The sequence below is a fragment of the Nannospalax galili genome, unplaced genomic scaffold (genome assembly GCF_000622305.1).
Source record: "Nannospalax galili isolate Female #2095 unplaced genomic scaffold, S.galili_v1.0 scaffold1255, whole genome shotgun sequence".
NCBI classification, from domain to species: domain Eukaryota; kingdom Metazoa; phylum Chordata; class Mammalia; order Rodentia; family Spalacidae; genus Nannospalax; species Nannospalax galili.
This window is the reverse complement of record NW_008336359.1, coordinates 1,166,186-1,181,162: the sequence shown is the minus strand read 5'-3', so window position 1 is coordinate 1,181,162 and position 14,977 is coordinate 1,166,186. Positions and strand designations below refer to the sequence as shown.

General features: G+C 42.8%; 1 protein-coding gene across 1 annotated transcript in view; it reads right to left on the bottom strand.

Moving 5' to 3' along the window:
* The window catches only part of Ugcg (UDP-glucose ceramide glucosyltransferase), a 43,997-nt gene extending 29,026 nt beyond the window's left edge, over nt 1–14,971 (bottom strand). Inside the window, exon 1 of the mRNA XM_008831129.2 lies at nt 14,814–14,971. Within this exon, the coding sequence (XP_008829351.1) occupies nt 14,814–14,911 (98 nt within the window). The 5' untranslated portion in view covers nt 14,912–14,971. The remainder of the gene's footprint in view (nt 1–14,813) is intronic.
* Between the last annotated feature and the right edge of the window lie 6 nt (nt 14,972–14,977).

Here is a 14,977-nt window from a genome sequence, read left to right as displayed (position 1 = left end):
ATGAGGCCCAAGTCAGATGAGGATCAGTTGCTTTCAGGCTTTCTCCTAAGGTCTGGATCCCTCCAGGATTGATTTTTGGCCTCAGGAATTTGTGGGTTGGACTGGCCTGGGAGCCGGGCCCAGGAAAGATGCTGGTCTAGGTCAGCTGGTGGCCATGCCACCCAGAGATGCAAAGGAAGATAGGAGCAGGAAGCGACCCCGAGGGCTCCTGGGAACTGCACTGAGGAGCTGGGTTGGTCTGGATGCAAAGGATCAGGAAGAGGAAAGGTCAGCTCCAGTGTCCAGGAAAGAGGCTGACCGGTCCTGCAGGCCCAGGGAAGTAGAGGGAGGTGACGTCCGGGCCAGGCCCAGAGTGCTCCTGGAGACCCATGAAGGAACTGAGTTGGTCTGGATGCACAGGATCAGGAAGCAGTGGTGGTTCCCCAGGTGTCTGGGGCGTCAAGACAAGGAATGAAACAGGGCCCAGGCTAGGAGGAGAAAATGGCGGGGAAGACGGGAGGGTGAGTGAGGCTGGGTAGTCAAGGCGTGGAGGGCCCAATCGGCTTACCCAGGAGAGAGAAGCCTGCGGGTTGGAGAGAGGCCTGTAGGTCCTGCAGGCCCAGGGAAACAGAGGGAGGTGAGGGCAGGTCCAGGCCCAGAAACAGTGCTCCTGGGGACCTGAAAAGGAACTGAGTTGCTCTGGATGCATAGGATCAAGAGGAAGCAGTGGTGGTTCCCCAGGTATCTGGGGCGCTAAGACAAGGCTAGGAGGAGAGACGGGTGCGGGAGATGGGAGGGTGAATGCGGCTGGGGGAGTCAAGGCGCAGAAGGCATGATCCACTTAGCCAGGAGAGAAAGGTCTGTGAGAGAGGCCTGCGGGTCGTGCAGGCCCAGGGAAGTGGAGGGAGGTGAGGGTGTAGGTTATTTTTTTATCAGTACATAATGTAAAGCCACTCATAAATTTACAACTCAAGCAACTCAAGGAATTTCGCAAGGTGAAACTCCCAGCAACCTGTACTCAGATGATGAAACAAAGCATTACCAGAACCCCAGAAGCCCAGGCATCCGATTCTCTTACATACTTGGCTTCTTTTCCTTAACATTATGTTAGGGTGAGACTCACCTATGCTGATATGTTTAGTTATAGCTTATTCATTCTCATTACAGAATTGTTATATCAATGTGTCACATATTATTCATCTACCTGCTGTGGATAGCTGGGTTCTTTACAGTCTGTATTAGTCTATTACAAATACCATGATGACTGCTCTATTTTTACACAGGTATTGAAAATCCAAGTCTTCCCCCTGTCCTCCAGGGCTGCAACCTTTCGACAAAAAGAAGAAACAGATTGGATTTGCCCTCCCACCGGAAAACAAAATGAAAGAAAACAAATCAGATAAACCTAGGAAAGGTTATAATACTGAGCAATAGGCAAAGGAACAGGCAGATTCCTGAGAAAAAAACAAACATGGCAATGCCCACTTACTGCTTTCAGACCACTTCCCAGTGACATGGAGAAAGGGGAACCCCAGCACAATATAGCAGACTCCTCAAAACACAGAGGACAGAGATGAGTCCAGAAAATATCCAGAACCCAACAGAGTGAAATTGAAAATGTCTGTGTTTAATACAAATGCCCAGGCATGCAAAGAGCTGGGAAACATCAGTAAGCAGAAACCAATCTGGAAATGTCACTGGGCCTAGAGTTTTCAGGCAAGTGTTTTGCATTTCCTCTTCCTTTCTAGAACAGGATGGAAATTTTCCTTTCTTCTCAGGCTGTATCCATGCATGTGCATGTGTGTATGCATGTATGTGCACACCAGCAATCCTCACAGCGGGTGGCTGGCTTGTCAAAGACATTAAGAAACAACAGCCCCAGGGCTGGAAAGATGCCTCAGCAGTTAAGGGTACTTCCTGATCTTGTAGAGGCCCCAAGTTCAGTTCCTAGCATCTATGCTGGATGGCTCACAACCATCTTTAACTCTGTCTCCAGGGCTCCAACTCCTTTTCTGGCTTCCTGGGGCACCTGCATGCATGTGGTGCACATACCAACAAGCAGGTACATACATATACACATAAATTTAAAATGTTTTAGTCTCTTTAATGAAAGAACAGCATTAGATGCTGTCAAGAGGTCAGGACAGGAACTGAGATGTTTACTACATTAAGAATGTACCTGGAGACCTCTGAGCACTTTCGGCAGTGAGAAGGCAGCTGATAGAGCAGAGTAGACAGATCTTGAAAAGCAAGCTAAAAGGGGCTGGAGAGATGGCTCAGTGGTTAAGAACACTGGTTGTTCTTGCAGAAGACCTGGGTTTGAATCCCAGCACCCACATGGCAGCTAGCAACTGCCCGTAACTCCAGTCCCAGGGGATCTGACAGCCTCTTTTGACCTCCGTGGACACTGTACAACACAGGTGCACTTACCTACATGCAGGCAATACACACACACACACACACATTAAATAAATAAATACTTTTAAAAAAAGCTAAAAAAGCAAATTCAAAAAATGGGAGGTGAGGGGGCTGGAGAGATGGTTTAGTGATTAAGAGCACTGGCTGCTCTTGCAGAGGACCTGGGTTCGATTCCCAGCACCCACATGACAGCTAATGACTGTCCATTAACTCCAGTTCCAGGGGATCTGACACCCTCTTCTGATCTCCATGGGCACTGCATGACACAGGTGCATTTACACACATGCAGGCAATATACTCATACACATAAAGTAAATTTTAAAAATTAAAAAAAAAAATGTGAGGTGAGCTGTGAGGAAAGTGAAAAACGTTTAGTTTTCCTGAAACTAGAGTGAGAGAAAAGGACCAAGAGTGGCTAGACAGAAGGGTTTCCTGGTGGATTTTGTAAGAATACTCGAGTATATATGAGTTAAGGAGAATGAGCTAGTCAAAGGGTAGAGAAAAAAAAAAAAAAATTAGTGGCCTGCCAGGATCCACAATGTGAAACAGGAGTTAAGATAACCTGCCAAGAATGAGGTAAAATGGTGAGGATTTAGAAGACATAATGGGTGGCAACACTAAATACAGGTTTAAGTGCTGCCAGACAGTACCCAGGCAGAGCTGAGATCAGAGACCATGAATGTAGCAGCACTAATTCCCATGGCTGGCTGCTGCCCTCGGCTTGATTCTGAAAGCTGAGAAGCCCTAAGCACTGGATGGATTCAGGACAACTGGGCAGACTGATACACTAAGCCAGGAGAGTGAGGCAAAGCAAAGGGTGAGGACCAGCTGTGGGTTCTGAGCGCCAATGAGAAGTGAATGAAGCTGAGAGGTCGCAGGTGCAGGATACACCTGTGGACAAACAGCTGCAGGGGGCTGCACATCAAAATCACCAGGGGAGTTTAAAACTCCTGATCTTGAGACCAATTAAATCAGAACCTCCCGGAGTGAATGAAACCCAGGCAGCTGGGGTTTCTTAAGACCTCCCTGTGACTCAAAAGTACAAAACAGAAACCACAGACCTTACTGCAAGAAGAGAGGGCGGAGATGGGAACTTTGCATAAAGATCAGCATTGCAAAAAGGACTGAGCACGTAGACTGAGAACAGTGCAAATGCCATGAAAATGGGAGGGGAGTAAACTGAAGTGCACCAAGTGCAGAACACCCCCGATCCAGACCCTTCACTTCCCGGGTCATTTTGAGGTTACCTTTGGCAGTGTATAACAGACTGATTTAAGAGCCTGAGTTGGTGGCAGGCTGCCTGGGTTTCTATCCCAGCTCACTAGCCGTGTACCCTTGGGCAAGTTACTGCTTTAAGTGTGCATAGTATCTATCTTACAGGGTCATTTCCAGACATATAGGAGGGCAAGCCATAAAGCTTACATTTATTAAACAAATGTTTATTCAATAGCAGAATTTGAATATTAAACATAACTAAACAACAACAACAAAACAGTTCTGATATAAGGGATTTAGGGATGCTGACCAGTGATGTGTAAACCCAAAAACAGATGGCTAGAAATTCATGTGCGTGCATTTAGAGATTATGATTAAAAGAGAGTAAGTGGAGGCTGGAGAGTTGGCTCAGTGGTTAAGAGCACTGGACTGCTCTTGAAGAGGACCTGGGTTCGATTCCCAGCACCTACATACATGACAGCTAAAATCTGACATAACTCCAGTTCCAGGGGATCCCATGCCATCTTCTGACCTCTGAGGGCACTGCAGAACACGGGTGCACTTGCACACATGCAGGCAATACACTCATACACATAAAAATAATAAATATCATTTTTTAAAAAACAGAGCAAGTAAAAACATGGTATAAAACATACCAAATGCAAAGTTTAAATTATATCCACGAGTCAAAGAGGCACACGCCTGAAATCCCAGTACGCCAGAGGCTGAGGCAGGAGACTCACAAGCTCAAGACCAACTTGGATTTAAAAAAATTTTTTTTGGTCTTTTTGAGACAGGGTCTCCCTGTAGTCCCAGCTGTCCTGGAACTCACTATGTAGACCAGACTGGCCTTGAACTCACAGAGATCCACCTGCCTCTGCCTCCGGAGTGCTGGGATTAAAGGCGTACGCCACCACACCTGACTGGACTTAAAATTTTTAAAAGCTAAGAAAAGAAAGTCAGTGTACAGGCTTTGCCACATATTTAGGAAATTTAAAGTGTCAGGGCTAGGACATGTGCCTAACACACATGAAGTCATGGGTTCAATTCCCAGTACAATGAATGAATGTTTCATAGACATCCAAAAGTGTAACACAAATATGAGAATAAGAAACATTAATAAACATCACTAATTATTATGCATTTAGAATAGTCTGCAAGTGTTCTTTGGTTTTGTTTAAGCTGAGCTCCCCTTTTAAAAGGTAGATAGGGAGCCAGCCATGGTGGCGCACTACTTTAGTTCCAGTACTCAGGAGGCAGAGGTAGGTGGATCTCTGTTGAGTTCAAGGCCAGCTTGGTCTTAGGGTTAGCTGGGGCTACAGGAAGATCCTGTCTCAAAAAAACAAAAATAAATAAATAAATAAATAAATAATAAAAGGTAGATGGGTTCTCCACAGGACAGAGGCTCTGCACAGTCCTGGCTTCTTTTAATGCTCCACCCTTCAAGCCTGATCAAGATGTTGGGCCCCAAGCCCACAAGAACTGCCTCCTCATTTGGCTCTGGTAGAGGAAAGAGTCACCCTCAAAGCTAGGACACAAGGCAGGATCATTTCCACTCTGTAGCAGATACAATGTACGAGGTGACTCCTGCTTAATATGTAGTTTCAAGCAGTACTCGCTACTAGTCTGAAGACATGAAGGATTCCAGGAGACTGTAACCTGCACTCTAGCACAGTCTCAGAGCAAAGGGTCCACCACAGACTTCCATCCCCCCTCTCCACCATCTAGTCTGGGACACTCTCACTCAGGGCAGCATGAGCTGTAATATGGGATTTTAACAATATTCTTAGTTCTACTGAAGTAAAAATCTCCTCTCTTAACACAAATATCCATTCAATTTTCAGAAACTGGCTTTTATTACATCTTCAGGAATGCTGTGGGTGCAAAGCAAATGACACTCTTATTTGGCTAGGCAATGGCTTTGGTTTCACTGTTAATGAACAAAATGATCATAAAACCCAAGTGGGCAATCAGGGGGAGCTAGGGAACAGGGTAAAATTTCAATACATGTATCATTTTCCCAAAATAATTATTTCTAAACTAAAGCTTTAAACTGGGAGCCAGTGTTCCTCTCAAACAACAACAGTATTCAGGTTATTACTGCAGGGTGACCGTCAAGGCCAGGGAGAGTGGTGCTGGCAGCACCCTGTGCAGGGCTGGCCCAGCTAGAAGGGACAGACGTGGTGGAGGCACATTACGATGGTTTCTCAGAGTAACTGAGGCCTGCCTCAAGACCAAACATTCTATCATAAGCAAAAGAGAGGGTCCCAGCTTCTCCACTAAGCTAGGGACATATATTCACGGAAACAGTTAAAGGAGCTCTGAGTAACAGGCAGAAACAGTCAGGGATTCCACAGGATGCTACAGCTGCTTTGCTTTATGAATCCAACTGCGCCTGAACTGAAGGGATGGCCTCCTGTCAGCATCACTGAAATTTAGGCATTAGGAGTGCAGTCTCTAAGAGTGTTGCTGTAGCTTTCATTGTTTTAACCCTTTGTTTCAGCCTTCCCATCTTTCAGGTTCACCCACCAGCAGCACTGACTTCATGGTTTCCTCCACTTGCAGCTGTGGGTTCTAGTGCAGCTTTAGCGAAGGAATGGCTGTTAGGGAAGGGGCAGCCCTTGAGAAACGACAGGCCGAGCAACAGTGGCAGTGGGCAGTGCTCACCCTCCTCCAGGGGGCTGGCAGCGGTCTTTGTAACAATCTTAAACAGGGGTGAGGCACCCTGACTTCACTTAAGGCTTCCAAGAAGACTATAGAGTCTACAGGGACAAAGGTCGCCTTGCTTCACAGCCCAGACTGTGCTCTTTTTATGGTTCTGCCATGTGATTCAAATGAACCAATTCATCTGACCCCAGGAATTTCTCTCCTGTCCTCCATACCATGCTTGTTAATATTTCACATAAAATTGGGATGACTGTGGGATCAGCAGGCTCATCACAGTGATCCCCAATGATTAATGGTGTCTGTCACTGCCAATTACGATTAAGCTTTGGGAGGCTTTTGCTGTGCATTATGATCAGTTCGTGGTGTGACGAATGCTATTGCCAGAGCACTTATTACTTCAGAATGGGCACCTAAATGGCCTTCATCAGCAACTGAAGCCTCCCTTCTAGTAGAAACTTTGCTGATGCAAAATTCTCAAGAGTAAAAAATGACTGCGATTTGTTAGTTGTATAGGAAAACAAACTATCTCCACTGAACAATGGAATCGCTTTTTACAATACAAAGGAACTACCACAACAGAAAACCAACAAGGAGCTCTCAACAACAAAGTCACTAAAAACAAAAACCAATCCAAGTCACTAACCTTCTAGGGACAATATAATCAATTCTAGTACACAGAAAAAATGGATAAAGCAGGTAAAACATGGTGTTTTGATGATAACAACAAAGAACATTACATAGCAGAAGACAGGATCTACCATAAAGCTCAGACACAGAACAGCCTCTAGCTCACCATAAAGGCAGAACCCACCCATCACATCAGGAGAGTAAAGAGGCAGTCCCTATCTCCCACACAACTTTTTAAAGCTGACCTTAACTTTTAATATTTTATTATTTTTATTTTATGTGCACGAGTGTATTGCCTACATGTATGAAAGCGCACCCGTGTCGTGCAATGCTGTGGCAGTCAGAAGAGGGCTTCAGATTCTCTTGGAACTGGAGTTAAGGATGGTTCGTAGCCACCATGTGGGTGCTGGGAATTGAACCCAGGTTCTCTGCAAGAGCAGTCGGTGCTCTTAACTGCTGAGCCATCTCTCCAGCCCCATCTGCTGACCTTAATTTTTAAACTACTCTGTGTAATAAAATGCTGTGGAGAAAGGAAGAATAGGGACACTATGTGGGATGTGCATTTATGAGCCAACTCAGGATTACCATGGGCTCCACATTCCCCAAAGGACAGATCTGAATATAAAGATTATTTTTAGCAAGATAACTGGTTCCTTTTGAAAAGGTTGGGGGTGGGGGGAATTCAAATTTAATACAGACTCTGAAATAAATAGACTACTGACAGGGATCTATTTCTATTTTAACCTGCAACAGTGAGCTCAAGATTCCACTTGGTCTAATTCCATTAACATCTATGGCCACTGAAGGCATTCCAAATTCTGACCATTTATCTCAAATCATAATTACCATCACAGACTGAACTAATGAATAAAGGGGAATATCTAGTATTGTTACCAAAGAAACCTGAAAGACCATTCACTCAACAGGTGGTCATTGAACGCTTAGACATTAGAGATTCAATAGTAAGCCAGTCAGCACCAGCACCCTCAAAAACCAAGAAAAGAGGAAAAAAAAAATCACAATTTAGATGGCAAACCCAAACATGTTAAAGACAGACATGTACGGGGACACCAAACTCCTCACAAAACTGAAGTCTAAATGGACCTGAATGAGAAGATGGCTAAACAGAGAGGGAAAAGTAAATTTTACAAACTGAGAAGGGGGAACAGGGGGAAAAAAGAGAAAAGGAAAGGAAGGTGAACTCATTCTAAAGACAGAACAGTGAACATGTGAAGAAATGTCAGCGATTCGATGTTGCTGAAGATGGGAACCACTGCCTGGCCACGCTCCTATGGATCTCTGCATGTCTTGTCAAGAAGCTTGAATTTTAGCCTGAAGCGCAGTGGGGAGCCATGGTAAGATGTAATCACATGATTCAAGGTTATTGCTTCAGAATGATAAGGTTTCAATAAGAGACATGAGAGTATGTCATAGGGCAGAGAGAGACTGGTGAGCAGAGCCAGTTCCAGCAGGGCAGGGCAAATTTGCATATGGACTGAATCAATGGTGTGGGGAAACAGGGTAAATGAACCAAACCTCATTGAATAGGAAAATGAATTATAATTTTTTTTTTCTGTAAAAGTATCACATTATGTCTAGTTCTGCATTCTCCTAGGTTCATGTTAAAAGGGCTTAAAAGCTAGAATGCCTCATCTATCACTGAAAAGTGACCCTGTAGGAATGATCTTAACTGACCAACATGTGACCAAAGTCCAAGAACATTCTCAGAACCAAACCTACAAAAGAAGCTGTTAATTTTCATTCCTTGAAACTAAGGCAAAAATCTTATTTAAATACTCCAAATGCTAAAACTTATAGTAAGAAGACTAGTTTACCAGGCACAGCGGCACTATAGTAAGAAGACTAGTTTACCAGGCACAGCGGCACATACCTTTAATTTCAGTTCTTGGGAGGTAAAAGCAGGCTGATCTCTGTGAGATCTATATAGTGGAGTTCCTGGCCAGCTGGGACTACAGGGAGACCCTGTCTCAAAAACAAAACAAAAACCCATTACCAACACCAACACGAGAATACTGGTTTCCGACAGGCAGTCATCATGATTACCCTGATATAATATGGAAATCCCACTCAAAAGCTATGCATCAGGCATGACCGTTGCTCTACTAGAAACATTAGAAACATTATTATCTGCAGAAAGTGAAATTAACTTGAAAAAAATCTCCAGGAAAACACTCTGCTTTAGTATAGTTAATACTTGTGGATGTAAGAAGCAGTTCCGTGCTGTCCTGGCTCCTCCAGTCAATGAACAGAAAAGACAAAGCCTAATGCTAAATAAACATTAGGGCATTATAGCAGAGGGAGAAGGTAGGACAGGGAACAGAGAGAGGAAAAAAAGAATAGAGGAAGGAGAGTAAAGCTCAGGTAGACAAATCATCCAGAAAGTAGCTCCCCCAGGGCTACATTCAGACTTTTCTATCTTTTCACCTCCATCCCAACTAGCAAACCAAACTCACTCACAAAAAAGAAAATAATAATAATAATAATAATAATAACAACAACAATCCATAAAGACCACTTAACCAATACTGCCTGTGTGAGACTATAATCACCAGCTATTTTTTGGAAATTAAAAATCTTGGAAATAAGACTCTTCCCATATGTATCCACTATCTAAAATATATGATGAAATGGCTGAGCCTCGGTTCAATATTAAAGTTGAGGCAGAGCAAAGCAGCTGGTGGTGTATCAGGAGACAGATTCAAAATACTGGAGATATTTGTTTCCATTTTAAACACTCCTACAGCTTTGGGTTTGGTTTTGTTTTAGTGGGCTTATGGGAATTATGAAACATTTGTGATATCAGAACAAATAACTGTACCAAACAAGAGTTGGTCACTGTGTTAATCAAATATCAGCTCTACTGTTTAAAATACTGGCCAATACCAATTTTATCTAAGTGTAAGAAGACACAATAAAACAGCAACTAGACTAGGCAGATACCATTACAGTGTATTAATATTTAAAAAAAGATCAAGTTTTCAGAATGCCTTACAATTCTTTTCGGCAATTTTATTACAATATTGCTATTCCTTAAGCATTTTTAACAATCAGGAGTTCATAGTTATGCTGCTTAATCTGACACCCAGATACAGAGCCCTGTGAGGTTCTGAAAATGGACAACTGTGCTACCACTTGTAAGCACAAGTTTTCAGGAGGAGGCCTTAAATATCTGCCTACTTTATGTATACTTTGTTTGCCTCATTACAAACAGGACTAAAGGGATGTATATAGAATACACATTCAGAAAGCATATCCTTTAATAAAATATTGAAGGTTTAGCATAGCCTTTTATTCCCAAAGTTCTTTAACTTTGCTTATTAAAATGTTGAGATTCAACTGCAATTCTACTAGTACAGTATGAAAAGGGTAAGAGAAAAAAAACAAAAAGCTCTTTACTTTCTGCTGAAAACAATTCCCAAAAAACTGGGAAGTATCTTTACTTCAGTTGTTTTAAAAAGACATGATCGGGCTGGGCGTGGTGGTGCACGCCTTTAATCCCAGCACTCAGGAGGCAGAGGCAGGCGGATCTCTGTGAGTTCAAGGCCAGCCTGGTCTGCATAGTAAGTTCCAGAACAGCTGGGGCTACAGGGAGACCCTGTCTCAAAAAGACCAAAAAAGAAAAAAAAAAGATGTGATCATACTTGCAAAGCAACAGATTTGAGGGGCTAGAGAGATGGCTCAGTGGTTAAGAGCACTGGTTGCTCTTGCAGAGGACCTGGTTCAATTCTCAGCACCCACATGGTGGCTAACAACCATTCATAATCCAGTTCAGGGTGGAAACCAATGCCTTCTGACCTCCATGGGGCATTGCACAGGAGTACTTACATGCATGTAGGCAATATACTCTGTATACAAATAAAATAAAAATAATAATCAAGCTGGGCGTGGTGGCGCATGCCTTTAATCCCAGCACTTGGGAGGCAGAGGCAGGCAGATCTCTGTGAGTTCAAGGCCAGCCTGGTCTGCATAGTAAGTTCCAGAACAGCTGGGGCTACAGGGAGACCCTGTCTCAAAATAATAATAATAATCAAATGCTAAATATTTTTTAACAAAACAAATTTGAAGATGGGACCATATCACGAGAAGGTAACTTTCCAAAAATAAAAAATAAAAATAAATGAGGAAGAATAAATTTAAACACAAATGAATCTGCTTATGACTTGCTTTGTTGCTGCTGCTGCTGGTCTTTGAGACAGTTCTGAAATATATCCCAGGTTGTCCTTGATAGCACAATCCTCCTGCCTCAGCCTCCTTGACAAATGCTGGGATTAGAGGTGTGTGGTAAGGTACATGGCTTGATTATTTGCTTTATATTTAGTTATCTATTTCAAAACAGTATTTACAAGATCTATAATTAGCAAGTCAGTATAACCTGTTATAAACAAATTGTGTTTCCTTTGTATGAATTTTCACATCATCTTTCAGGAACATGTTCTTGTCAGTAAAGAAGGTAATGTTGGAGCCAGAGAGGAAGTTCAGCAGGTACGGGAGCTTGCTACTAAGCCTGACTTGAGTTTGAGTCCCAGAACTTTCATGGTAGAAATAGAGAACTGACACCTACAAGTTGTTTTCTGACTGCCACACATACACCATGGTGTTCACACACACCTGACTATATATACACACATACAAATAAATAAAAATAATTTTTAAAAATTTAAAGGTAATGTTATCATGTGTTAGAAAACAAATACAAACTTCTCTATAGTACTTCAACAGAGCTAAATGCTTGTGCTACACTCAAAAACATATTTGAGAAAATGTTTCCTGTTTATTATGAAGCACACACAAAAAAAACAAAAATAAAACCCCCACCAATTGTGAAGGTGTCCCAAGTCTGAATACACCACTTCCAGCTGGTTATTTGAAACATTGTATATACCGATAACACCAATATTAAAGAAGCGTGACACTTATTCTGAGTGTGCCCTGGCAGAGGCAGTGTTTCAATTGTGCGTGTTAGAAGAAGTCAGTTTCTTCTGAGATGAGCTATAAATTTAATATTGTAACCAGGAAATTACTGAAGACTTTGAAACAAAAATTCTGAAGTTCGTCTAAGTTAAAATGAGTTTACAAGTCAAAAAATCTTACTAAAGAATGAGAGGTTTGTCTCTCTAGCTAATAAAACTTCACTAACCAAAACAGAAGGGATCTTGCACAAAACCCATGAGAGCCATGAATTAGCACCGAAACATACCAAGGCCCACACAAGGAATAATTTAGGATAAAGACAGTATTTTCAAAACAGTGGCTGGGCATGGTGGCGCACACCTTTAATCCCAGCACTCATTCACCTGCCTGGTTTACATAGCCAGTTCTAGGATGGCTGGGGCTACAGGGAGACCTTGTTTCAAACAAAACAAATCAAAACAGTAGAATAATCAGCTCGCTTAATAAATAACCTGGGAACAAATGGCTAAATATTTAAATGACTCTAAAGTCAAGGCTCTATATCTCATAGTATAACAGGAAAATACTGAGAATTAACAGAGTAAAATGTGAACATTAAGAAAATTCACATTAAAAGAGACTAATACATACAATCATTGGGAATGAAGATAAAGCATGAAATTGAAGACCCATCTACCACACACACACACACACACACACACACACACACACACACCCTCAATGTTAATTATGTGTAAAGTTGAGAGACAATAGGCTGGGGGTGGGGGAGGACCTGCAGTGTGTGACAGGTAACATAAGAGTTACCTTCACATCAAAGAACTCAGCAATAGATTGTAGTACAGGCAAAAGATTATGTCTGTATAATTTACAACTAAATATAACTGGCATATCAATATCTGGAAAACTACTCAATGTAGTTTTAATAACTGACTAAATGAAAATAAAAAAAAAGCAGTGAGAAGGGATACAAAGAGGGAAATAAAAATCATCCTACAATATTGTCAGAACCATGAATAACTTTTCATAAGGCAACATTGTATCAAAGTTTAAAAATGTACCACTTTTCCTCTTTTTGAGATGTACACTAAGGAGATGTATGTGTATGAATTCATCACAGGGACTGGGAATGTAGCTCAGTGATAAAGTACTTGCATAACATGCAGGAGGCCCTGAGTTTGAGTCCCCACACAGGAAAATAAGTACATAAAAAGTAAAAATCATCCCAAGGTTGTCTGATAAATTGGAAACCATCTAAATGCCTGTTAGTAACAACTAATAAATATTAGTACCTCACAAACTAAAATTCCATGCATCTATTTAACATGATGGAGAGTTCATGCATTTGTTGATTATGGAAATAAAATAGTGCCATTTTACAGGCAGCTCCCTGTGAGCAATAGCCTGGGAAATTTTGTTCTCAGGTCTTATTTCTAGCACCTAAAACAGTGTCTTGTACAAAAGTGCTTTTCAATGACCACTTACTACATGGGTGCAATTTTAAAGCAGGTTAGAGAACAACAGTGATACGGTCTCTTTCTCCCTCCTCTCCTGCCCACCTTCTCCACATAAAGAAATATAATAGGGAAGGTAAGTACAAAGGGCTAACAGGGTGCTGTTCAGATATGTTATAAACTTTCTTCTGTATTCCTTTCCAGTCTAAATTCTTATACAGCAAGGATCACTTCTTTTAAAAGCCCACGTACTTAAAATGAATCCCAGGATATGAGCAGTAACTATAGCTCGAAAACCCCAAAGTCAGCAATATGGAAGGGGCAGATTTTCTTTCACTTTCAAAAAAAGTATCAGTGTATGTTGTACAAATAGTATCTTTCTCAGCATCAGGAATCAGGAACTGCCACACTAAATAAAGAAAACACACCTTTTCTGCAGTAAAGAAAAAGATTAAAAAAAAAAAAATCCCTAAGAGTAATTTCCTGACCTCCTTCCTTTTCATTAATATCCATCCTATTCTGGTTGGTAGTAAAAATCGATTTATTGTGCCGTTTTGTTGTTTTTCAGGCTAAAATGCCAAGTGAGTCCAACTGAGAAGCACTGTTCACACATTTCATTTGTTCACATAGGCAGACTTCATTTTAAGGCATTTCATTGAAGGATCAAAACTAGCCACCCGTGTCTCTCCCTAATCCTTTGGCCTTGTGCTTTATTCATAGTCTTTACCAGAAATAACCTTATTTGGATTTTTACCACGTTTCATCTTTCTAGAATGTAAGCTCCACGAGGGCAGGAATTTTGTCCCGTTCACTCACCACTGTGCTCCCAGCCTGAGCACGGTGAGTGGTATCCAGTAGGCCTCACAAGTACCGGCCGAATAAATGAAAGATGTGGAGGGCAGAGGAAGGATACAAATCTAGAGAAGACAACATATGAGGAACTAGGGGTAAAGAAAACCATAATGAAATAGCACCCTGACATGACTCAAAGCTATTAAATAGGCTTGGAGGTGGATGGTTTTCAAGGTGGACAGGTGTTCCACACCTATGTAAGCACACAGCTTTTCCAGGAAGAAAATCCACGGGGAAGTCTAGTAGCTGTGAGCAGCTCCCGAAGAGTGGAAACGATCATCGCCCTAATAGAAACGTGGCCCGTGTGGAGAGACAGGAAAGAAAAACACAATATACCACACATCTTGGCCCGGGTTGAAAAAAAAAAAAAAATCACACGAACCCCCAACACGGCAGAACAAGCAGGCAACCTTCCGCCAGACGCCAGGCTTTCCCTTTCACCCGGCTCTGCAGTCGCCTGCAACCCAGCCACCCCGTCCCCGGTCCAACACTCTTCCCTCTAGAGGACCCCCGGCCGCAGCCTCCCGAAGGAGACAGAGGATGGGGGAACCGTTTGAGAACCAGCTTTCTTTACCCCCGACCGGAGCCCGGTCCCCTCCAAAGCACAGATGCCTCCCAGCCTCGCGGGTCCCCAAGCCGACCCTCCCTCCGCAGCTGCTCCTTCCAACTCACGTGTAGATGATGGACATGAAATGCATCAGCCACAGCACCACGAAGAGGATGAACCCGAACAAGGCCATTCCCTCCTGGGCCAGGTCCAGCAGCGCCATCCCCCGGCCCGCCGGCCCGGCCCGGCCCGCTCCGGCCGCCGCGGCGGACAGCGCTGCCGCGGGAGC